The 23,981-nt window shown below is 51.0% G+C and overlaps 1 protein-coding gene across 1 annotated transcript in view; it reads right to left on the minus strand.

Annotated features, from left to right (window-relative positions):
- The window catches only part of MYO1E (myosin IE), a 43,727-nt gene that overhangs the window by 1,118 nt on the left and 18,628 nt on the right, over positions 1–23,981 (minus strand). Inside the window, exons 5-27 of the mRNA XM_063314294.1 lie at positions 21,444–21,531; positions 20,259–20,348; positions 19,747–19,878; positions 19,376–19,510; positions 17,960–18,092; positions 17,137–17,333; positions 16,410–16,490; positions 15,100–15,186; positions 13,454–13,540; positions 13,056–13,223; positions 12,682–12,767; positions 11,720–11,801; positions 11,004–11,110; positions 10,120–10,218; positions 8,987–9,131; positions 6,741–6,855; positions 5,782–5,951; positions 4,921–5,066; positions 4,223–4,369; positions 3,353–3,510; positions 3,165–3,257; positions 2,310–2,508; positions 755–924 (exon numbers count right to left, since the gene is read on the minus strand). Of these exons, the coding sequence (XP_063170364.1) occupies positions 755–924; positions 2,310–2,508; positions 3,165–3,257; positions 3,353–3,510; positions 4,223–4,369; positions 4,921–5,066; positions 5,782–5,951; positions 6,741–6,855; positions 8,987–9,131; positions 10,120–10,218; positions 11,004–11,110; positions 11,720–11,801; positions 12,682–12,767; positions 13,056–13,223; positions 13,454–13,540; positions 15,100–15,186; positions 16,410–16,490; positions 17,137–17,333; positions 17,960–18,092; positions 19,376–19,510; positions 19,747–19,878; positions 20,259–20,348; positions 21,444–21,531 (2,915 nt within the window). The remainder of the gene's footprint in view (positions 1–754; positions 925–2,309; positions 2,509–3,164; positions 3,258–3,352; positions 3,511–4,222; positions 4,370–4,920; positions 5,067–5,781; positions 5,952–6,740; positions 6,856–8,986; positions 9,132–10,119; positions 10,219–11,003; positions 11,111–11,719; positions 11,802–12,681; positions 12,768–13,055; positions 13,224–13,453; positions 13,541–15,099; positions 15,187–16,409; positions 16,491–17,136; positions 17,334–17,959; positions 18,093–19,375; positions 19,511–19,746; positions 19,879–20,258; positions 20,349–21,443; positions 21,532–23,981) is intronic.

Consider the following 23,981-nt stretch of genomic DNA (forward strand, 5'->3'; position numbering starts at 1 on the left):
CCTGAACTGCTTATTCTGGTATTTCAGACCCAAGGAAATGGGCTGCAGCAGGGCACAAGTAAAGCACATCTCCAAAGCCACAAGTTAAATCGTATCAGTGCCCAATGTCTTGTCTTTTTTTACGATCAGGAAGAAATCATTTTGTGTAATGTCCAAATGGAGGAGAGTAGCCAGCTAATCCAAAATGAGGCTATTGAGTACACAGTGATGAACAACTGGGCACACGCAGAGCTGAGATTTAAGGCCCCTGCGCTATTTCAAAGGGAGCAACTTTAGGTTGTTTGATAAAACAGTTACCAAACCATGCTTTGCCTTTGGCAACTGATGCCCCTTCAGGATAAGCATTGTGGCAGAGCTGAGGCAAGGCATGGACTTCCTCTTCAAGGGCCAAGCTGCTAATTTATTCACATTCTGGATGGGGCAGAGATTGACACATGAGTGGGTACGTTACCTGTGTTTCAGACAATGTGGGAACAATAAACTCTTGTCCGTTACCGGGATATTTGGTAGTCCCAGCATATTAAGAATACGATGGGGTGAGTTACAATATGGAACCCTTAGGTTTAATGGAGTTAAAAGACACTTGCAGTTAAGTGTGTGCTGCACTGCTCCTGAATTTTAGCCACCTTAGAGGGCAGGAGGCAGCTCTGAAGGGCAAAACGGCCACGGACACCTGGCTCACTGCAGTTAAATGAACCACCCGTGGCTTTGCAGGCCCTGTGCACCCGAGGGAGCCGTGTGGAGAGAGGCTTACCTTCTCTGATGAGGTCAATGATGTCACTGGCGTTAAAGCTGAGCTCGTCTGTGTCTTGAGCATCGTAGGCATACAGCGCCCTGCACTGGGGCACCTGGGGCTTGGGCTTGGGCTGGGGCTTGGGCCTGCCCCCAGCAGGTGGGGGGCGGCTGGTCGTCTGCCTGCGAGCACTACAGAGGGATGGAGGAAGGCCATCAGGCTGCGGAACCTGGCTAAGCAGCCTGCCCCCCACGTGCAATCTCTCTCCCCTCTCTCTCACACACACACGTGCCCAGAAGGATTTAAACCTGAGTGTAATATTTACTGGAGAAAACCAAGCACTGCTATCCACGGACAGTATCAGAATGCTTCCTGCTTTACAGAATACAAGAGATCCGAAGAGGAGAGGCACCGCTGGAGAATCAGGCAGAGCCTCCACAGCGGAGACATCTCCTCTCTAGAACAGGGTGGCCTACCTTACAGGGAGGACTGGCGGGTGCATAAGGAGTTTACAAAGGCCAGGAGCTTTAGGTGGGATGTCCCTGTTGTAACTGGTGAGGGGGTCTAAACTGATTTGCCTTTCTGTTTTATATCAAAAGAAAATTTGCCAAATACAAGAAACTGGGAGCATTTCTAATGCAGTTCTTTCTTGAGTCTGGGACTACAGGGCCTATCAGCCTTGGCCACTACTGCCAAGACTCAGAATGGGGGCAGAGGATAATGAACGTTTCCAGAAGGGGAAGATGGGCCCAACAGGCAGCGATCCATTCAGTGGCAACGTGCGTGCGAGGAGCTTCCCCAGAGCAGGGGGTGATGGGGCCATGCTGCTCCAACTAAACTGGATGGGGGAGTGCGGGGGGACAGCACAGCTCAGCTGCAAGAGGCCATCTAGTGAAGCAGGAATGCTGTCTCCAGAAGGAGAGTTTTGGTTTTGGCGTTCTGCATTGTGTGCGCGCATGCAAGTGAGTGAGTGATGGGAACAGGAGGCCTCTGGGTTGTATACTGCTATGATTGAGGGGGCTCCAACACCACATGTGGCTTTTCCATAACTGCCAGTTCTGTTTAGGATGATTAAGCAATTAATCAAGTGTAGGACAGGCAGATGAAAAGGCCTTGATTTTGAAAGGCACCCAGCATCAATTCTGGATGGGTCTTTTCTGCCTGTTGAAGTATCTAGGCACAGCTTCCAAGGCAACATTCGGTCGTTCCTTCATTCAGATGCGCTTCGGACACCCTGCAAAGCACAGTTGTGCTACAAAATGCAAAGACATGACTGCATTCCCTGGGGCATGAGGGAAGGGGCAGCCTCGGTTCAGTGGCAAAGCAGTTCTGTGGCTTCCCAGTAGCTCCTAGGGGTTGCTTAGTGTGTCTGGCATGCCCCCTTCCTGGGCCTTGACCACCTGAACAAGCCTGCCAAGATGAGGCCAGCAGAGCACCAGGCCCACCGGGCCTTTCCCAGAGTCCAGAGAAGGGGCGGACAACCGGCCCTCCAGCCCCAGCGCCCAGCCTCTTCAGACAGACGAGCAGCCACTTCGCACCGAGGAGCTCGATCGAGCAGACGTCACAGAAGCCTTACCCGGCGGCACCTTGCTCTGGCACTCTGAGGAAATCCAGGCTGCCGGGCTGCTGGGGTACCCTGCCAGATCCCCCTGAGACCCGTGGCAGTGCTGGGCACGCCATTGAGGTGTACAGGCTCTTCTGGCTAGCCCGCTGGCTCGCTGGGCCTGAAGGGTGCATGGGGTGCTGCTGGATCTTTATCACTCCGTTCTGTAGACCTGAAAGGAATTTGAGATGAAAACCCCCGAGATCCAACTGCCCGTGGCCGTCTGTGGAATGGCTGCCCCTGAATGTCTCCCCAGGTGGGTGCCCTGCCCCCGCTTTGGACCAGCAGGGAACCCCCCTCTTCGTGGTCCAGCTTTTCGCCACGAGGAGTCAGGCGCCGCTGGGACTCCCAGCCACTGGCATTTAGTGCGCAGCTGCCCCGCCCAAACTTGAAGTCTCCCTGCAGCCGCTGGGGCTGGAAGCCCTGAACAGGGTTCTCCTCCAGGAGCGGTGGGTGCACACAAGACATGAACCCAGACTGCTTTGTTTGGCTCGGGTTCTACGTATTGCGCAGACCCAGCCGTTGGGACTGACACAGCAGGTCCAGATTAAAAGAAACCATGGCTAAGGCAGCCATTTTGAATCCTTTGCTAATTTTGACGGATGATACAGGGGGGAGCCTCCTTCAAGTCTCCTGTCCACTGCGGAGATCTCATTCACAGCAATAAAATGAGGGGGATCCTCTAACCTATTCAAGCTGCCTTGCACACAAAGGAAGGCAGGATTTTGACTTCTCTTCACGTGATAACTTAATAATTAGAGATGGAATATCCTTTAGGGACAATGGATTTGGAGCAGGCTCGCTGAGGCGCACGTTCTGAGGGCTTACCGGGGGGAGGGGGAGCTGCCCGCATCGGATAGTTCTGGCCTGGCGTCTCTCTGAGAAGCCCTCTGGGCTGGGTCACGTCCCTTTTGGTGGGTCCTGCAACACAACCCAGAAGCCACTCAAGCAGCAATCGCTGGCATCAAGCGCCTGCCCCCGGCACCCCCCCGCGATGTCTGGGTAGCGGTACTCACGGGCGTTCTTTGGGAGTCCGGGCCCAATGCTGACCTGCAGCACTTTATTGCTTGGCCTGAGAACGGCCACGTCTCCCTGACCTTGACTGAACTGCACCTGGCGAGAGCCGCCAGCCTTCCATGGCCCCCAGTTCTCCTTCTTCAGCTTCACCTCAAGCCTGGCGCAGAGAGAACAACAGTAAGTAACCCGCTGAAGCCAGAGTGGGTCTTCCCTGTGGATCTGTCTCCGTGGCTGCTGGACCCCGAAGAGCCCTGCTGGGATTCCTGAAGATCTCCCTCTCTGCGGGATGTTTTTGCTACTTCCTGGGGCCCGGAAGTGACACCGGGAGGATGTGCAGACACGGGCAAAATTAAACAATGAAGCTCAGCAAACAGCACGGCCGTCCCTACCCGCTTTTTAGAAAACACGAGGCGCATCCTGGATACATTGCACAGGACATTGGCTGCTGACCGAGCTAATGTGGCTGATGCATTTGCTGTCTCAAGCAAAGCTAAAAATAGCGGCTTCCTCTAGTCTCGCCTCTGTATTTGATCCCATCAAACAAGGGATTTCAGCAAAAAGTGGCCTTTTCCCGCCTGATTCCTAGGCAAAGGAGGAGTGATTTGCCTAAAAGACGAATCTGGGTGGGATTTTCATCTCCTTTCAGCTTGCGTCTGTCCTACCAGAGCAGCAGGTCAGCAGTCGTCCTCGCGTTTCTAGCAAGGACCAGTGTCCTGTCACCAACTGCGCCACTGGAGAGGGCGAGGTAGAGGGTCCCCTGCGGTGCCCCGGGGGTCCTGCTCACTGCTAGCTCTGCCCGTGGGCGGCATCTCAGGGCAGAGCTGCCTCGGCCTAAACTTCAGGGAGTGTCTCCTGCGAGGCCCACTCACGTGTTGCTGAACTTGAGAGGTAGCTGCCTCTGCGTTTTCTCCTCGTAGCGCTTCGACAAAAGGCTCAGAAACTCGGTCTTGAAGACGGACTCAAGGAGACTGTCATACGCTTGCTCGTGTAAGACGAAAAAGTCATCCTGCATCGTGCTGGGAAGGGGAAGTCGGGGCAAGAGAAATTCAGGGCTCGCCTCTCGAGGGAGAATTCTGGTTTTACAAAAGTCTATAAATTACAATAATGTTACAGAATAGAAGGGCTGTAAAAACCACCTTTAAAATCGCCTTGGGGCCAGATAGTCCTGTTACGTATCAGTGACAAGACACAAAAACTCCATTTAACTTCTTCTGCAGGAGCATTCTATTTCTTAAAAAGCAATTGTACTAGTAGAATGCCTTTAAATAAACTAGAAGCCGATAGTAGTAGTAACTTTTGTCAGACTAAGTATAAACAATCATTTTTAATTCATTAAACCAGAATCTGTCATTAAGTGGATTTTACCCAATTTCTGATTAGCATAGTGTCTTATTTATACGCATTGTGTAGTCAGGAAGCAAAGTAACGCACTCTGCAAGTGATGCAGATGAATGCGAGGCTGGTGAGTTAATTCTAAGAGCAGTCCCATCCCAGACTATCAGAGGCCAGCCCCTCTTTGTCCCCTCCGTCCAGGCCTTTCCTTCCTTCCCAGAAAGGCAGCCCTGACCTTAGCGAAACAGAGAGGACCCTCTCCACTTCAATCCGTCGCTTGAGCACCTCCTTCACAAGGCCTTTGTCTGGTCCTTGCTTCACCTTCTCACGCCCAATCAGGTACACACACTTAGGGGAGAGGATGAGGTCTCGCTTGATGCCCTGCAATGAGAACAGATCTGCAGCTGCTGCTTTGCCCGCCCTCGCCAGGGAGAGAGCCCGTTCCCAGGCTTCGCCTCAAGACATGACAAGATCCCTGGTTTGATGGATGGGCCAGGTGGCTTTGATACCAAGACCAAGAACATTCAATCCGAGCACTGCTCCTCACCAACTGACCCAACTGCCTGGGGTTCCCAGCTTACGTGAAAAAAATAGGAAAGGTGCAAAAGAATGGGGGAACCAAGTATTCCCCTATGGATTAGCTCTCTGGGAAGCACCCTGTGAAGGCACCTTGTGTTTTGTCTCAGGATCTTGGATTAGCACAGGGCTTTTCTTGGGGGTCCTGTGATTAGGGAACTTCAGGGCCCTCCATTGTTCTTCCCTACCCCTAGACTGGATTATAATTCACAGCCCCCTAATCCGCATCCTAGTCCATGAGATGCTTTGGGTGGGTGGTAATATGAATCAACCTATCCACCCACAGTGTCGATGTGGATGGGCATGACTAAGAGGGAAAGGGTCTTGCGCACAACAGTTTCCACTTGCACAAACTACAGCTTCCCATCCTAGTGCACAGCTGCTGGGTCTTGGGCCCCCAGAACAAGCAGCAAGAGAAGAGCAGCTGACTTGTCTGCACGCACTCTGCAACTGGATCTCCTGGCCTTCAAGAAAAGCCTAACCTAAACACAAATGCAAACCATCTGGCTCACTCGTATACCTTAAACCGCCTGTCGTATTTGGTGACCGTGTCAGCAAAATCCATCTTTTCCCGCTTGCCCACAAATTGGCGTAGCTCTGGATGGCCATCCATGCCAATGTAGTCCCCCACAAAGTTGCGATTGATGCTGTTCCGCCTTCTCTCTTTCTTGTTCAGCAGCAGATCCGAGGCTTTGCACGGGGAAGAACAGTGAGAGAGAGAGAGTTCCACATGGACTTCAGAGTGACAATTTGCTGCACATGTCAGGACTGAACCTTGAAGAATTGAGCCCAGATCCAGCCACAGCATGTAGGATCTAGACTCTGCCAAACCAGGTTGGAGAAACCTGGCTGCAATCCCTTCCCAAGCTCCCTTCCTAACCTTTCCAGAGAAGGTTCATTTCCTCTATAGCTTCTGCCTCTTTTTCCCCAGCTCTCTCATACTTAGATTGAGTAGAACTGTTATAAGAGAATTGGGGCAGAAACCAGAGCTTTGCTTCACACTGTACCTAAATTGTTTAGGTACAGTGAGTCCTGCCTGCAGGATCAGTTGATTGATTGGTTGCATTTTTGGCCACCCAACTCAAACAAAGTGACTCTGGGTGGTATACAAAAATGTCAGCAAGAAATACAACCCCCAAAAGAAAGCAGCACAATGCATTAAAAACCAACTAAAACAGTAAAATGGCAGCCAGACTCAAATAAGCTGCAACTCAACCAACTTGGGGTCCCCTCATCTGGAACCGCAGGCCTGCAGAGACAGCCGGGCCTTGGTTGCCCTTCTAAAGGCCAGCAGGGTCGGGGCCAGGATTCTCAGATGCCAGGGAGGAAGCAGAGAGGATGACGATGGCAGGGGTGGCTGAGAGAAGCTGCACATCCGAGGGCAGCATGCACACAGGGATGTACTCATTCTATAACCGCTTGAAGAACAGAAGATGCCCATCTTCCGTCTTATTACGTACAGTGAATAATCACATATACCTTCTTCTCTCATTTGTACGTATTTCTTCCTCGCAATGTGTTTCCTCCATGCCTTCTGGATGGCCCTCGCATAGGCATCATACTTTCGTTCCCTCATTTCCTCCAGCAGAAATAACTGCAAGAGAAAGAAAACCCTTCACTGGCCCAACAGTCCTATCTTGATGTTTTAATGGGTGCTGCCCTCTTGGCTCAACAGAGAAACAGAAGGAATCAGAATCCCGAAGAAGGCTATCTGTCAGTCTCATAGAAATCCAGTGACAGAACGGCAGACTCAACTCCCAGTCTGTGGGAGGAGAAAGACCTTCCAGTCCATTTGATGAAGCGTCTCCAAAATTCAAGGGGTAATTGCTTCCCAGAGAAGATGCAAGGATGCAGGCAGAACAGTGATCCCTTGTAGGAGATCTTGGCACCATTAGAAAAGGCAGATAGGGAAACTAGAAGCTTGATCTCCTAGCAAAGCTGCCCAGCACACTTGGGTGCTGGGATCTACATCTTGGGTGGGTGGAGAAGTGCCTTTTGGGTCCTCCACCTCCTGCTCTGAGACATCTCAAGCAAGTTCCATGGGAGCTTTCTTTTGTTCTGTTTGGTTTCAAAAGTAGCTCTTGGAGCACAGACTGAGGTCATTTGGCCAAATTTAGAAAATACAAAATAATTCAGGAAGTCCTTAGATAAACTGAGATTCATCTACCTTAAGGGAAAGCATATTCTACTTAGCGGATAAGAGGAAGCTATTTTCGGAGCTAAAAAGCCATGACTCTCTCAGCCCAGTCAGGGAGTTGTACTGCCTCCAGCCAAAAGACCAGCATCCCTTCTGCATGCGCACTGCTGAAGTTCCGACGCACCAGGATTTGGCTCTGAGAGAGGCCCTTTTCATCCCCTGCAACCAGGGATGCTGCCTAGGACTAACTGGGGATGTCCTGCATGCAAAGCAGGTGCGGTGCTACTGAGCTCTAGGGCCAACCTTTGAGATGCATTTCTAAAACTCGGGCCTCCCTTGCATTGCATCGCCACAAAAATTCAAACCTTCCACGCCAGGACCACGAATAAGAAGGAACAGCTCCGCCCTCTTGCACGGAAGCTGTCTGTGGGGCGTGGTTTCCGAGAGAGAGTCTGACCCTCCCATCCCACACTGTGGTTGTCCCTCAACTGGCACACTTCAGATGTGTCAAACTGCCATCTTCCCCAGCTGACTAAGTGACGGAAATTGTAGTCTGACACATTTGGAAGTGCCCTGTGGAGGACTGCTGTCCTGGGCTTTCTCAGTGGCCCGTCCCATGGAAATGAGCAGGCCACGTTTCACCGTGCTTGACCAGTTTTCTTCTTTCAAAACAATCCCCCGCCTCTTCTCCTTCCAGCATTTCTCCTCTTTCGCTTTAGCTTTCCAGCTGGAGCAGAGAGCTGGCAGAACACCCTGCTCCCCCAGCAAGGTGATTTGCGTGAGTCACTCCATCAGCTGCACTAACTGCAAGCCCTCTGTCCAAACAGAGCTGCCCATCTGATGTAATTAAGGTTCACATCAGACACACTTCCTGTGTCCAGAAAACCCTGGCTAGTGCCTGGCGAGAAGACCAAAAAAAATGCTTGTTACATACAAGAAAAACTGGAAGCAGAAATGAAAAGGGACTTTTTCATGAAAACGAACGCTTCGTTTCCACTGCTGTTCCTTTTCCGATCAGAGTCTCTTAGCCGCCTCCATTGAATAGACACGGTGGATTCACACAGCACATTAAAGTCACAATTGGCTGGATTCATACAACATTCCAAGCCAAAATCAACAAACCTCTTCATGGTTTGTTGTGTTACGTGAACAAGGCCAGCAATTGTACATAACTTTGCGGCCTTATGTCCAACTTCCTACAACCCCAGTAGGAAATTGGGAATTGTCTCCAAAATAGGCACTCTCCTCTTGAGCACCTGCAGAGCACATGAACCTTGAGCACTTGAGCACATGCCCCACAGGCTGATTCCCAGTTGAAAAGCTTTGGACCACAGGGTTCCCATTCCCATCACACGCACTGGGGGAAAAGAGGAGCAGTGTATTGTAGACAGGACAGGTGGGGCAGTTGCCCTTGACCTGGAGCAGAGTGTTCAGGACACGTCTGTTCCACAGCTCGTTATAAATCGTGCAAGGGGTCCGGAGCAGAGAGCTGTTAGTGCCAGACTACATTTCCCAGGGTGGGGGCGGGAGCGGGCAGGTTACTGGCAGTCTCATGAGGTATAAAATTGAAAGCAGGTCAGAGACTCACAGACTCTGGTGCTTTGATGAAGACTTTAGTTCTCCCAAGCTGGAATTGGTCAGGATCCATGTTTACAGAATGGAGCAGGTGGAGCACTCCCTGTTTTTCATCTCCCTTCCAAGACGGCCAGGTCTCTTTAGTCAGGATGGCGTACCTTCGAGGAGAGAGACTGCGCACTCGGTCTGTCGTAGCCCATGCTGGGGGGAGCATGAGAATGGCTCGAAGAGGTCCTGCCCTCTTTGCCCATAAAATGTCCCAATTCAGCCTGTGCCAGAATGCCCAGCGGGGGGCAGAGCTGGCGTACGGGAGGATGGACCAACTGTTTGAATCAAGTGGTTTTGCCATTTCTGCGTGGCTGGTTTCCCCAAGAGCCTCACAAGGCCTATGCCTAGGAAGCAGCAGGATGCCCTCCGGACCCTCTGGACTGCAGCTGCCACAGCCCCTTGCCCTCCACCAGGCTGGCGAGGGCTGCCAGGAGTGAGGCCAGAGCATCTGTCAGGCACCAGACTGCCTATTCTCAATCTTCACAAAAGCTGAAGGAACAAGGTCCTAAACTGACAATCCTCTAAGTGGGACAACCACAACCGCCCAGTTCAAAGATTCAAGGGAACGATTTTATCTTAATGCCACCAACAGCCCGAGAGTAAGAAACCGGCTCAGTCGCCAGGGACAGTCTTCTCGTTTCTCCTCTGCGCCAGCCGCAACTGGAAACTCCTGGGAGTCACGGCCGGCGCGGGGGCGTCCCTTGGCCTAAGCAGCCAAGAGAGAAGGAGGCCAACCGAAGGGGAGCAAAGCGCTGTCTGGCCGTTGGCTCCGGGGCCGGGCATCCCGGGGAGGCCCTCCGACCGCCCCGGTCTGGCCTGTGGGCCGCTTCCTCTCCCCCCTCCCCCCGCACTGGAAAGCTCCCCTTGAAAGGGCCTCTGCTTCCCTTCCACGCTCAGCCCCGATGGCAGCGCGAGGGGCGCGTGTCAATCAGCCACCAAAGCCTGTTCTGTGGGCCAGGGCCGCAAGAGGGAGCACATCAAGCCATGCAAAACGCAGAAGAGGAAGCCCTGGAGGCGTCTGGAGCACCCATGGCAGCCCCCCCTCCCCGTTTTAACTTGCTCCAAAAGAAGAGGACCTGAGCGCAGAGAAGCGGGTACCTCTGCAGGAATTTCTGGAACGCTCGTCTGTAGGCGTAACCGGCTCGGCGAACACGGATGTTTTCCCTGAGCCCGAGATACTCCACTTGGTGCTTTACCCTGCAGGGAGAGCGTTAGGAACTGAGCCCAGTGGGCAGGAAGGGGCAGCCGCTGCTTTTGCGCGTGCAAAGAGGAGGACGAGCGGCCGGTAGCTGGCTGGAAGGGAAAAAACCACCAGCTGGCCTGGAAGGAAGCGGCTTGGCGAGAGGCGGTTTGAAAATTGCCTTTTCTCAGACAAAAGAAGGGCCATTTCACAGGTTCTGGTACTTTGACACCGGCAAGTACTGGCAAAAGTCTAAGAAAGGGAAAGAGGATTGTTTGTGCGCCCCCCCCCCCCCGCATTATTCCAATTTCAGCAGGCAGCAATCAGTAAGCAATTTATTTTGAACGATCAGCTCTTTTTACAACCATTTCGAATGATGAGAATAATTACCTTAAAAACACAGGCAGAGGAACGGAGGTGTGTTATCACCGGAAAAAAGCACGTAATGGGATTTTTAAGTCTGGATTATCTCAACGCGGCTTGTGACAACACGGACATCAGAACTGGGAAACTCACTTCTCTGTGCGATGCACCCCGTACTCCGAAGGAGCATTTTCAGCGGCAGGAATGGGGAAAAGGCAGCAGGGCCCCAGCGTCAGATCCCCCTCGAATGATCAGGTGCTGACACCGATCCAATAAGAGCCAACGCGTGCAAGCCCCGTTGAACGGGTGGGTGGTGCAGGCCCCTCCTCGGGTCTTCCCCGCCCCAGTCCCCCCCTTCCAAGCGCAAAGGCCAAGGCGGTGCAGAGCCCATTGGCCCCTCTTGCCCCACTTCGGCTCCGGCCTCCCAGGGACCCCGTACCTGCTTTCCTCCCAGTCACGAGGCTTTTTGGTTTCATTGGGCTTGATGCAGCGGATATAATGGGGAGTGCATTTCATCAGGGTGCCCACCAGGTCGTTGGCTTGTTTCTGCAGGGCAGAGAAATGGGAATTTAGAGCAGCAGCAGCAATTCTGTCCACTCCTTTGGCAAAGGTTATCCCGCCAAAAACATTGGATCCTGAGGGATCCCCCCACTGTCATGAAGCCTCTGCCTTCGGCCAGCCCTGAAAGCTTCGGTTGTGAGGATGCGTTCAACGTTTTCAGGCCAGGATGCTACTCTGCCCATCCCCTGGTGGGACACAGCGGGCAGTGCGCTTGGGAGGGCCAAGGGGCAGCCCTGCTGAAGGTGACTGGCTGTGCCAGCCCAGAAGCAGGGGGGCCAGGCAGGAGGTAAGGGCTGACACGCACGCTCAGAGCCGTGTCATTGTCTTTTGCAGGAGGAGCAACAGAAGGGACAGATACGGATGCAGCCACGCAGGCTTGGTGTGCAAGTGAGGGTGGCCAACCACCAGACGCTCTCCAGTTGCACAGGTTGGGCAAATCTCGTTTTCCCATTAAATTTCCGCTGGGCTCCTGTTTTTAAATTAGGCTTCGTAACTCAAGCAGGAGCATTTGGATACTCCTGAAGCAACCCCTATCCCCTCCGGGTGCTGAAAAGACCAAGACCTCCACACGGGCCCCCACCCAACAGCACCCACCTTGATCTTGCTGCCAGCAGTGGTGGGTCGGCCTTTCTTATCGGCTTGGAGGTTCTCTGGAAACAGAGCCTTTATAAAAGGCCTGGGGGGAGGAGGGGAAGCAGAGTGTCAGCAGGGGGCACGGAGCAGCAGCTGGAGACCGAGGAGGAGGTGGGCGGATTTAGTCTGCTGCAGTTTGCCACTGGCAGCCCCCCGGCCTCTGCCGACCCCTTTGGCTAAAAACTGGGGGTGCCGTTTCCTGCCATTTGAAGCAGGAAGCACAGTGAAATGGCAGTACAGTTTAATGTAGTAACTCTAAAAGCAACACTAGGAAATCAGGAACGCAGATCCCAGCCCGGCCCATCTGCCTCGTCCCCGTGCCTGCTCAGCGCCCCAAGCCTTCCGCGTGGCCCCCGGCCCCCACAGGTCAGGCGCCTCGGATAGGGTGAGCCAATACGCAAACTGCAAAAGGGGTCCTTCCGGCCCACTGGACAGCGGTTACAGTATTTTTGCATTTAGGAAACCAAAAGGCGGCTGAGCCTTTCTTCAGCATTCCAACTCCAGGACTCATATCCTGGAGCAGGACGCAGATCTCCTTTAGCTTCCCTCGTGTCTCGTTAGCCAGCTACCTACAGGCTCTCGTGCCATTTCTGATTAGGTTAACATCTGTTCTGTTGCTCTTGACGTGCTGGTTTCTTCAAAATCCATTTTTGCACCCCCAGGCTTTTGTGCAAGCCTGCGCTTCTTCCTGGCTTGCTTAAGAGTTCCCCCTTCCAAAGGAAGGCTGAGTGCTTTCTGGTTTCGGAATAAGAGCTTTCTTGGCACCGCTTGCCAGCCAGGCTGGGGACTGTTCGGGCTTTGGGAATACCCAGCTAATCTTGCAGAATGCACGCCGAGCTCCTGTCACTGCCATTTAGAGTAGCCCACAAATGTCCTGGCAAGATCGTATTATGTGTAAGCAAAAGGAGCCCTGTCTTACGTACAGTTCGCTGCTTTGCACGAGCTCAATCAAGTCCATGAACAGAACGTCTCGGTTCCTCTCACAGAATCCATCCATGTCGTAGGAGACCTGATGGGGAGAGAGGGAACCAATCCAGCCTCAGCCGGCTTGGCCAGGAAGACACCTGGCGAGGAAGAGGCCCTTCTCCAGTAGAAAAGCAAAGCTGTGCTAGCTCCCAGTGTGGAATTTTGACAAATCCAGCAATTAGTTGTATCACAGTGTAAAGCAGTCATATCCAGGGCCTTTGGAAGGCCCTAATCCAGGGCCTTTCAAATAAATCAGACAAAAACTCTGATACGGCCTTTCCGGCTGGGAATGGGAGCCCTCCCTGAATACTCAGTGTGGAAATCCTGGTACCTTTCCGGCATAATGATGGATGATGAAGCCCTGATTCCAGCTGTTGAAATGCTCGTGGGTCCCAATCTGCATTTGCAGCTTCTGCAGCAATGTCTGGTCTGCTCCTTCCCCAACAGCATGCATTGTGGCACAGACATCATCCAGGATGCTCATGATGCCAGGTGGATTCTGGTGCAACAATAGAAACAGGAAGTAAAACTTAGGAAGGATGCTTGTCCTCAATTCTGGTGCATTTTAGGATTGACTGGTATTGGATGGCTTTAATTAGAGAGTTGTTGGCCACAATGGAAAGGATTGTAGCCCTTTTCTGAATTCAATTGCTGGCATTGCCAGTCAACAGCATCAAGGAAGGGACGATAGAGACGAGTCTCGGCCTGTGGAGACCCTCCCACGCTTACCACTTTGTTCTCTATGAGGTCACAAACAATTTTGTTGTTGAAGTAATCTATGGGCGTCCAACGAATCCCTTCCTGAACGTATTCCTCCTACAATACAGAAGTGAAGGCTTGGAAATGCACCCAGAGGAACTCTATGTATGTGGACTCAAAAACTTGGCAACATCAAAGCTGCTGTTTGATAGAGAGACGCAACAGAGCAGGGAATGGCTGTCCTTCATAAAGAGGACTACTCTCCCCAGGGCCAAAATCCAAATAAGGTGCATCCGTTTACTTGCTAATGACAGCCTAGCCTAGCTAGCTTGGCAGGCCATAAGAAGCAGGCCTGTCAAAATCCCCTCCTCTTCAAAGTAGCTAAAAAGCCCAGGGTCAAAAGATCAGCTGGCCCGGATTAAACGCAACCACTCTGAGTATGCCGTCTTTAGTAGTGTTGCTGCGGCTCTTAAAAGCAGTGGGTATATTTGGAAGAAGTGGGATAGAGGAAGAAAGCATCATCATAACCACTGCCAGGATAAATATTCTTGGCAAGAAGCCCACAAAAGTGGTGGCTTATGGACCTGCCCGGTCAACCCTACCTTTGTGGGCCCAGAGGGGAAAGCCGCCACTTTTGCAGAGCTCGGCTGTAAGATTGATTCTTACCGGCCGGGTGTGAGCAGGGTTGGGCCACAGAGAAATCCCTGGACTGAGCAAGGAAGGAGATGCAAGGAATCAGAAGAGGACAGAGCTAGGGTGTCATTGCGGGTGTTTCAGTGCCCACGAAGAATCATTTTCTTTGGGGGCTACTCAGGATCTATTGGCTTAAAAGCAGCAAGGTACCTCCTAGGAGCTTGTCCAGCTGTTGTGGAACTAAATCTGAACTTTGCATAAATCTCTGATCTGGCTGGAATTCCTCAGAAGAAGACAAAGGCTGCATATGGCAGAGTGTACTCCTCTTCCTGTTTCCACAGGCAGCGGCTGTAGGAGTCACTTCGGACGCTGGAAAGACAGCCTGAGAGGCTGCGTCCAGGTGAAACACAACTAAAGGCTTGTGTAGGAATCGGCAAGTTTTCCCACTGCACAGAACTGGTCCTCCACCTCCTTTCCTTGCTTTGCAACCTGGTGAAGAGCTCCAAGTCACACACGCTTAGGAAACAGCACAACTCAAGGAATGAGATCCACCAGGCTGGTTTTAAACAACGCCTGTGGTTCCCACAAGGATTTTAGGGAGCAAAATACGCAAATGTACACGCTCTTCAAAATGGCAGGTAGCAAAGGAAAATAAAAGCCACCCGCCCCCCTCTTTGAAAGAGGCAGGCAGGAAATGGAGAAAACAGAAGTGCCCCCGTTTTAGAGGCCCGTCCAACGCAAACGCGCAGCCAGCCAGTTTTTCCACATCGGACGGCGAGTCAGTATGCATGGGGAAGTCATATGATGTGGAGATTGCTCTGGGGCACGAGGCTCCCTCTCCAATCACTGGATCAGAGGAGAAAATGTTCCGGCAGCCGCAGCTGGCTGTGTTCACATCCAGGCTGGGCGGGCTAAACCGCCACAGCTGTCTCTCCATCTCGCTTGGCAAGGCATTCCCTTTGGACAACCATCAGCTGAAAGGCTTCCCACCCCGAGGGAGAGAAAAACATTCCCAGGATTTCTCTCAAATCTTTCAGATTTACCTGCTCTGCTTTCAGGGTCAGCTCAATAAAGATCTGCTGCAGCTTTTCGTTGACAAAATTGATGCAAAATTGCTCAAACCCATTTTTCTGGAATCAAAAACAAACCATAGAAAGATTAACATCAAGCTGCCCATACCCACCTCTCTTTTTACCAAATTAAGCTGATCCAGTTGTCTTTTTCTGCATAATATTTTAGTGACCTTCCCAGCTTATATTTACTTGTCTGCTGTGAGCCTTTTCACAGAGGTCAGTGACCTCAGTTCTCCAAAACTGCTTCCAAAATTTGAATTTCCCTTAGAACAGCTGTTTTTGGCTCTATGCCCAGAAAAACTCAGAGCTTCTGTTTTTTTTTTCCCCTAAAATGCCTCACAGCCCCCTTTTGCACAGCTCCATTTAGGCCCAAAATTCTGCCCTAGCTTACATTAAATGCTTTGTTTTAAATTAATTGATGTTTCCAATTATAGGAAGCAATACATTTGGGCTGACATCATCATCCTGCAACATTTACCCCACCTCCCTCCCCCAGATGGTTTTACTGCAGAAAGGCAAGACTAATAAAGTAATCCTAAAACATAAATAAAACTCATTCCAACAGCCTGAACTCACTTCGTAGTCCAGCAGGACCAACAGTATAATCCTGGACACGTTTGCTGGGAAATAGCTGCCACGGTGTTTGTGGAATTTGCTCCTCAGCGAGCGTTATTTAGCACCGCAGCCAGAGGAGGACATTCACAGGCAGCAAATGCAGCTTCCCCAACCGTGACACCTTTTCCTGTATTCTGTAACCAAATAGCAGCTATTCATTTGGAGGGGGGAATGCTGTTGATAACCCTGTTGTGGGAAGGGCAACCCCTTCTCCCTGCTTCCAAGCGGGAGAGATTGCGCCCTGGGGAGCTGTAAAAAATATGACCCTCCTGCTGCTCAGTTAGAGATCCCTAAAAGGGAGAGCCCTTTGTGTCTCAGACTCCAGCTCCTGGCTAGGGAGGGCCCCAGCCCCAGCCCCAGCCCCAGCCCCAGCCCCAACCCATCAGACGGGCAAAGAGAGAGGGCCGCCTTCACAGCCCTGGCCAGCAGACGGCGCCGGGGCGTGCAGTAAAGACATCGCCTTCTGCTTCAGGCCAGCTTGGAGCTACCGGCGCCCGGCCGAGGGCTTCTGCTTCCCGCTGGCCCCTGGACCCAAAGGTGGGGCCTCTGAACAGACCCACCCCAGTGGTGCAGGGATCGAGTAATTCTTCCAGAGCCTTTCTACCCACAAAAGGACTGGCCATTTTGCTACCGCAAAGCTCCCTAATCAATCTGCAGGTCTTTACCTGAAATATTTCAAAGCCGTAGATGTCCAGGACACCAATATTATACTCTTGATTATCTTTTTCCATTGCCTTATTGATGGACTGACAAAACAAAATGGGGGGGAAAGTATTCCCATGAAAACAAGAAATGTAACTTTGAAATGAGTGTGATACAGTGAATTAAACCTGAGTAAAAAGGCAGTCTTTTTGCTTGTTAAAGGTTACAATGCCATTTTAAGTGCACTTGAGAAATGCAAGGCCCTCTTTGACCTTGCCCAGGAAAGAACTTCTCTGAGGAATTTTTATGCCAGTTCTTCTGCCATACCAACAACAGGAGGCCCTAAATCTCCCCCCCCCAGGGCAGCACCCTCTCAATGGGCACAAAGGGCAGAGTGACTTGGAATGTCATCTGCCAAATGTTGATGATGCAGCAATTTGAAGCAGCTGCTTTCAAGCCACAACATGGAGATGCAGGAGGCTTGAAAACAGCCACTTTGAATTGCTGCATTTTGCAGATCCTTCTGAAACCTCTTTGGGGAAGTGTTGCTGATGAGGGATGCCAAGGAGGGATATTCTCATGGCGATTTTATGCCTTTACAGTTTGCAAATAGCTGTAAACTGCCGGGAATCTATTTGAGGTTGGCAGAATACAACTTTTTGTAATAAATGCATCAATAATCCTCATGACAGACCCCACTCTCCCGCTCCCTTCCCACCACGGGGAGACAGTGTGTTGAAGGCCACCTACGTCCACCAAGTAGTCAAAGACCCTGGCGTGAAGCGCCTTGGCCAAGGCGTCCCTGGTGTAACACGCTTGCTCCACGTTGAGGGTCACGTTGATGCATTCCGATTTGCCGCCCCACTTGCTGTCCATCTGCCTGCTGGTCAGTTTCTCCTTAAGCCGGCACTGGTTAATTCCCAGGAGGAAAGCTGGGAATGCCAGAACTGCAGCATATCAAAGGAAAACCATAGTGAGGCAACAGACTGCGAAACGAGAGAGGCAGCTTTGTCTGGAAAAGCGGCAGTAGGCATCCGAAGCGTCTTGGAAGATGCTTCTGCTCAGCCAGCTGGCTTTCTAGTTACCACAGGTCTCTCCTGAATGCCAGAACTGGACCAGGCATGCCCATAATCCACTTGGCACCCCTCCCCCAGGACAGGAGGACAAGAGGTGGAGACCTTGGAAGTTCTTCAGAATGTGGCTGGCTGGGGGCCCAGAGGGAGAGGCAAGCAGACGAGTGGCCGGAGGAGGAGGAGGCGGAAGGATAGCGTTTTGTTTAGAGCCCCATCCCACCCGGGGCAGAGGGCATTGCATCGGAGTGCATGGGAAGACATTCCATGCTTTGCACCCCCTAAACCAGATCAGTCTCCAGTTCTCCTCTTTGGGGTAGAGGAGAAACTACGGAAATCGCCAGTGTGCCTGGCATTTCTTGGCTGCATGGATGTGGCGCTTCCAGATGATGGCCCTCCACCCTTGTGTGACCCTCAGGGGGAGAGCAAAGTCGTGTGACCCTCGGGGCTCCCCCTTCGGCCCTTGGCCACCACTCCAACCCAGCCCGAGAGGGGCTACCTACACTCCTCGCTCTCCACTGCAGCGTAGTTGCCAGCTTCCTTGAAGCTGATGTTGCCCAGGTGAAGCACCCCTGCCACAATCTGGATCACCAAAGCCTGCTCTTCGGCAGAGATCCCAATGACATTCATGGCATGCTGCAGAGATCGAGATTGGGAGAAGAGAGAGGAGCCGGTGGGTTGCAAGCGCATCCAAAGGACTAAATCAATTTGGGTCAATTAACAGCAGTCAATATTTCTATGTTATCTTTAGAGCGTTTGGAACAGTTTCCTTGTCACAGTCCTGAATCAGGCTTGTGCTTTTCCAGCTCTCTGAAAGGGCAAAAAAATGCTGATTTATTTCATTTTCAATGGAAGCAGAGCATCCAGGGAGGCAGCCCATGTGAAGACCAGTCTTTTGCAGATCCACACGCCATTGCTGTAGGCTGCCTGTTCTCACCACAGTAAGCTAATTCAAACAAAAAGAACTTGGAAGTTTCCAGGCATCTTTTAAAAAAAAAAACATTTTAAAAGCACAACAAGCAAAAGGCAGAAGGTATAAATCTCTTGAACTCTAAAGCAAGAAATGCTTTTCAGAGTTTATGCTCTCCAGCTGTTTCTCGCCATGTAACACAGCGAGGTGGAGGAGGTATTTAAGCGACAGCAGAAGAGGACAAGCAATCTGCTTAAAAACCTTCTTCCCAAATGACTAAACATGCCTTTATTTATTTATTTGCTTGCTCACTTGTTCAGGTTAAGATTTTACAGATTGAGGAAAAAACATCTTGTCCTCTATTTTATCTGACTTCTCAGCTCAGGGAACAGAGAAGGAAATCCAGGTGGGTAAAACAGGGAGGGTCCACAAGGGTCACCAAAAAATCCAGAATCTTTGGCAATATGCAGGGGGAAGACAAGGACTCCGGAACCAACCAAATCAACAGGGCAAGAGAGAACCAGAAGATGAAGAGTGTGGACTGCGCACGGTAGTCAGATTTTGGTAGAAAAGAAGATTACAGCATAATGGTCCATTTTTAAAACCACCTCTGTGGATGGAAAAGAGGTTCTAAAGCCATAGAATTTTTCTCCAGAGTGGCTAATGGACAATTCGGCATTTAGAGCGCCTCTCCAGCCTCGTCCCACAAGCTTCTTGGGCCCCCTTGTAATAACCGACCCCCACAGGCCATCGCGGCCCCTCTCAGTCATTCTCGGAAAAGGAGCAGCTTTGCTACACCTAAGATCGGATCAGGAGGAGGATGAAAACAAGGATGGGCACGGAAAGAGATTCCTCTAGGACTTCTTCGGCAAAAAGCCGATTGACTGTATATGTAAACCTTACATAAATGGTCTTTGTTCTCACACATGCGGCAATTAGGACACATTTCTCACAGATGCTGCTCTGATTTAAAGGGGGAGTGCGGAAGGGGGAGGTGGGGTAAAGTTACCAGAGTTTCCTGGAAATCAGATTTGTCATTGATGTCTTCCACTTTGTAGGATCCTGAGAGGCTCAAGTAGTGATAGTAATCCATACTGGTGATGCCAAGGCTGGTCTTTTGCTCACTGGAGGCACCCTCAATCAGCTGCAGGATAAACCCCCCAAATGGTAAGTTAGCCCGTTTTGTGTTGTGTTTGGGAGAGGTAGAGAATAATGGGGCTTCATTTATGGGAGGGGCTTACTAGCTGGGGGATTATGGGGGAAGTAGTCCAAAAGGCCTGGGAAGCTCCAGACGACCCTACTGAAGGAGAACTTGTGGAGAAGTTCTGGTGGCGCTCGTTCAAAGCATCGTGCCTCCCCCCTCCCCAGGCAATCTCGGACCTGGTAAAAAATGTGGAAGCTCCTTTCCCCAGGATTCCTCATGACCACTCGTGACTTCTCCAGCAGGAAGTTGGAGATCTTGCCTCCATCTGGCTCCCCACCTGGACTGAACTGGATTTCAAAGTATTTCCCCTGCAACAAATGGAAGATGTAGGTTACTGAATGAGGGTGAAATAAACACAAGCCTCAGCTCTGGGCTTCTAACAGTTGGCTGTGGGCGTTTTGCCCACCCGTTAAAGCAGAATGGCTAAAGGAATAATTTCCCCCAGGCATTTTCTGTGTGAAATCCTCAGCTGGAGAGAAAGAAAGGCTTCTTTTCTTAATGGGGGTCAAAATAGCATCACAAGGGATGCTCGGTTATCCCCTTGTATCCCACCCCCCCAACCCTTTCCCTCCAGAATAGAACGAAAGCGGGCATAGGAGCACCAGCAACGGGGAGAAAAGAAGAAAGAGAATGACTGTGATGACCCATCTGGTGCTGTTTCGGCAAGGTGCCAAGACAAACGACTCACAAATCTGCTGGAATTGTTGTTCCGCACAGTTTTGGCATTCCCAAAGGCCTCCAGGAGAGGGTTAGACTGCAGAATTATATCCTTCACATGCTGAAAGCGAGAGAACGGAAGGTAGGCTTTGGATTAAAATGCCCCTCCTTCACCTTCCCCTTTCACAAGTAAATGGTGCTGAGCTAGACCATCCCATCTGACCCTACAAGCCCATTTTTGTAGGATCCCGAGCCAGACCACTTGGTCCATAACCCAAAACCGCCTTCTGCGACGTGCAGGCAGGGCTTCCGGCAAACGTATTTGCAGCCATTTAGGAGCAGTTGGGCAGGGAACATGGGCAAGCAGGCACTCTGGCCCGGTGGGTCTTACCCTGGGACTGTTTGACAAAGACAGGCATCTCCCCTCCCCTGTTACAGTGGAGAAGACAGGCCACTGGCCACACTGTCTTGGGCCACTGGTGGTGACTCAAGCAGACTGTGCTGGGGAAGACTGGCATCATTCTGCACCCTTTGGCCTCATCAGTAATGGGCTTTTCTGCACGTTGATGTCCACACTCAATACGGGAAGGCAGAAGGGCGCGTCTCGGGCCACCCAAAAGACCCCCCCTTTATTTATTTATTTATTTATTTATTTATTTATTTTTCAAAGTTTGCTACCACCCATCTCCCCCAAAAGGGGGACTCTGGGCGGTTTACAATAAAATCAAGGCTATAATAATAACATTATTATTCCCTGTATTAACACCTTTTCTTCTCAGGACTCACAGGAGGACCCCTGCCTAGACAGTTAGGATGCCATTCATGACGCCAAGGTCGAAATCAATTAGCAATCTCCCCTGAGCCATAAAGACTCCTGGCTCCTCTGTTACCGGTTTTCTGGCAGCGGTGCCGTCTAAATTTGGCTCCCGGTGGAAAAAATGGAACCCTTCCCCTTCCTAGAAATAACCGAATGGCTTATTTTTGGTATGCGGTTAAACCCATGCCAAAAACAACAGTCGCTCCTCCTCTGGCTGCTTACGGACTCAGAACCCGGCAGGCTGTGATCTTCCACGGTAACGCAGGAAGGACGCGATCGGCCGGACTGCAGCAGCGCAAATGAACGACCGGGAGCCAAACCCAACAGAAGCAGCCGCCTCAGGGAAGGACGCCCGCCAATGCTTGCCCAGAGAGGTCCCTTCCTCTACCCTCCCCTCACCTGCACTTTGGGGCCTCCTCCTGATATTTTGGAGATGTAACTCATGATGTACTTGGCTCCCACCGTCTTCCCGGCACCACTTTCACCGCTGAGAAAAAATGGAGCAGTAATCATTACAATCATTCCGAAAGAGACAAGGTTGAGGTTTATGAGTCCCAGAAGCCTTGGCCTCGTGCGCTCCCACCGGCCCCAAGCAGGAGAGTAAAAGCTCACTCCTCCCTCGTCGCTTCACCCAACCCCCTGAAGCGTGACTTAGGCTTCGTTGGCGCCCAATCCCAATTGGAAGCCAGGACTCAAACTGAGTGTACCATCCTGGATTGCGGGCCAACCCTGGCTTGCCAGGCTTAGATACAGCGACAAGCGTTGCTTTCTAGGACACCAGCCACAGAGACACCCTACCTCTGTGCCTCTGGAGAGGGAGTTGCCTGAAAGGGCCCACCCTGCCAGACCAAGGCTTGGGACCACCCTGAGCAGCCCCATCATGAGCTTTAGATCCCCTTTTTCTGCAAATGTGCATGGTTTCATCGATCAGAATCCTGATGAATTTGTTAAGTATAAAAAGTATAAAACTCAGCAGGACAAGAATGCAATATTTATGAACTACAGTAAGCAGACATGAGGCTGCTCGACTCCTTCTGAGTCCTACTTAAGTACCAGTGGAGCCCTCCTGGGAACTGTGGCCATTCCAGCCAAAGGTTCCTTGTAGGGCAACTGTCCACTTGTCCCCTCCTCCCCTGTTGCTTTTCCAATAAGTAGCAGGCAAATGCGTTCTCTTTTCTAATTCTGTCCCTCTCGGGGCTCCCCCACCAGACATGTTCTGCAAAAGCATGCATTTCAAAAATAAAGCCAGGATATGTGACCGAAACCACTAGGAAAGAAGCATTATGGAAACTCTATTTTGGTACCTATTAGCTGTTCCCATCTACAGTTACAAAAATACTGCAGTGGCCATTGAAGATTTTTGAAAGTCAACACAAAGAGGAAAAAGTCAGCAGAAAAGAAAAACACACACACACATAGTGTGGCTCAAAAGTTTTGGCTTAGTGTGATGACTGTGCACCTACCCACTACAGTTTAGCGTTTTGTGTCAAGTATGATGGCTTCTCCAACAAACAGTGGTTTAAAAATTTGGCTTAGCATCGGTGAATGCAGTCAAAGAATTTTTGCAGCCTTCAAGATCAGGATTAAGTTTTCAAATGAAGTATTTTAAATCTTGCCGTTGCTTCCCTTTCAAAAGCCAAAACATATAACATGCCTTGTGTTTTTTTAAAAAATAACAAAGAAACCAATATGCTTGGCATAATACACCTAAACCTGGTGACTGAAAGCAGAACCTGCTATATATTTTCTCAGAAGTTAATCCCACCAAGTTCAAGGTTAGGATCCAGATCATGGCCTGGCAACTCCCAGTCCTCTTCAGGATGCAGTCTCTTTGAGCAAGAGAGACACAGGCCATTAGCCCGCCAAATGAGGCTGCACTATATGCTAAAATAAATCACAAAGCCGATGTATTATTGAATTAAGCGAAAAATCAAGGATCCATTTGACACCAGAATAAAATAGGATTTTGGCTGCTGGAGGTTGCAACCAAGGCAGAGTCCAAGCTGCCCTGTTGCTGGGCGGTCATTAAATGTTTGTCCGGCATTACAGAGGAGCAGCAACAGTCAGCCAGAGTGCTCGAGGGATGCTTGGTTAGAGACAGGAGAAAGACGTTTTCAGCCCTCAGGGGACCCTGTTGTTCTGGCTGGGCAGCATCTCAGCTGCCCCATCTTGCAAAGAAGCAGGAACCTCCTGGCCTTGGCAGCAGCCAGGCTGGCCCCACAGGCAGCAGGGACTCTCTTTAGATCCGGGCAAAGAAGTGACACCCCCCCACACCTTCTTCAGCCAACTGCTACTTCCAGAAAACACCAAGTTTCTGCCAGGTCTCCCCCTTCTCTTGGGGCACCAGTTACCTTTGTCTGAGGACCTGAGAATAACGGTCTTTCTGTTGCTGGCTTGAGGGCTCTGTTGCTTCATGCGCTACAAAACAGCCGCGGAGGCACCTTCAGCATTGTTTCATTGAAAGCCTTGCCAGCTCCTTTGCATCAGCATATCATCACATGACTGTGACCATAGTTTTGTTCTTTTCATGGTCTGTGTTTATTCCATGACACTTCCAGTGTCAGGAAAAGATCCTTGTGGCATCCAAACACGAATGCCAGAAAGTCCACAGAGAGGAGAGAACACCTGTGCTGTCATGCGACTGCAAAGACGCACGTCCTGGGCAGCTTGATGGCAACTGCACCGTGCCAAGTTTCAAGCGAAACAAAAAAGGATTTCTAACCAAGCCTCTCTTTGTGTCCTCAGCCACATGGGTGGTGAATTCCTGTAAGTGGCAGATACTGCATTTCTTTAAAAAACTTAGGAAACCAGAAATAGAAATCAAAAAGCCACAATGATGACAAGTTAGGAAAAAAACAAGGCTGGCTGCTTCCAGTCTAAGACTGTAGGCCACAAGCAGAGATGGCAGAAAAGTACTTGAAGACGCCACAAGTCTAT

The sequence above is a fragment of the Candoia aspera genome, chromosome 13, assembly GCF_035149785.1.
Source record: "Candoia aspera isolate rCanAsp1 chromosome 13, rCanAsp1.hap2, whole genome shotgun sequence".
Classification (NCBI taxonomy): Eukaryota; Metazoa; Chordata; class Lepidosauria; order Squamata; family Boidae; genus Candoia; species Candoia aspera.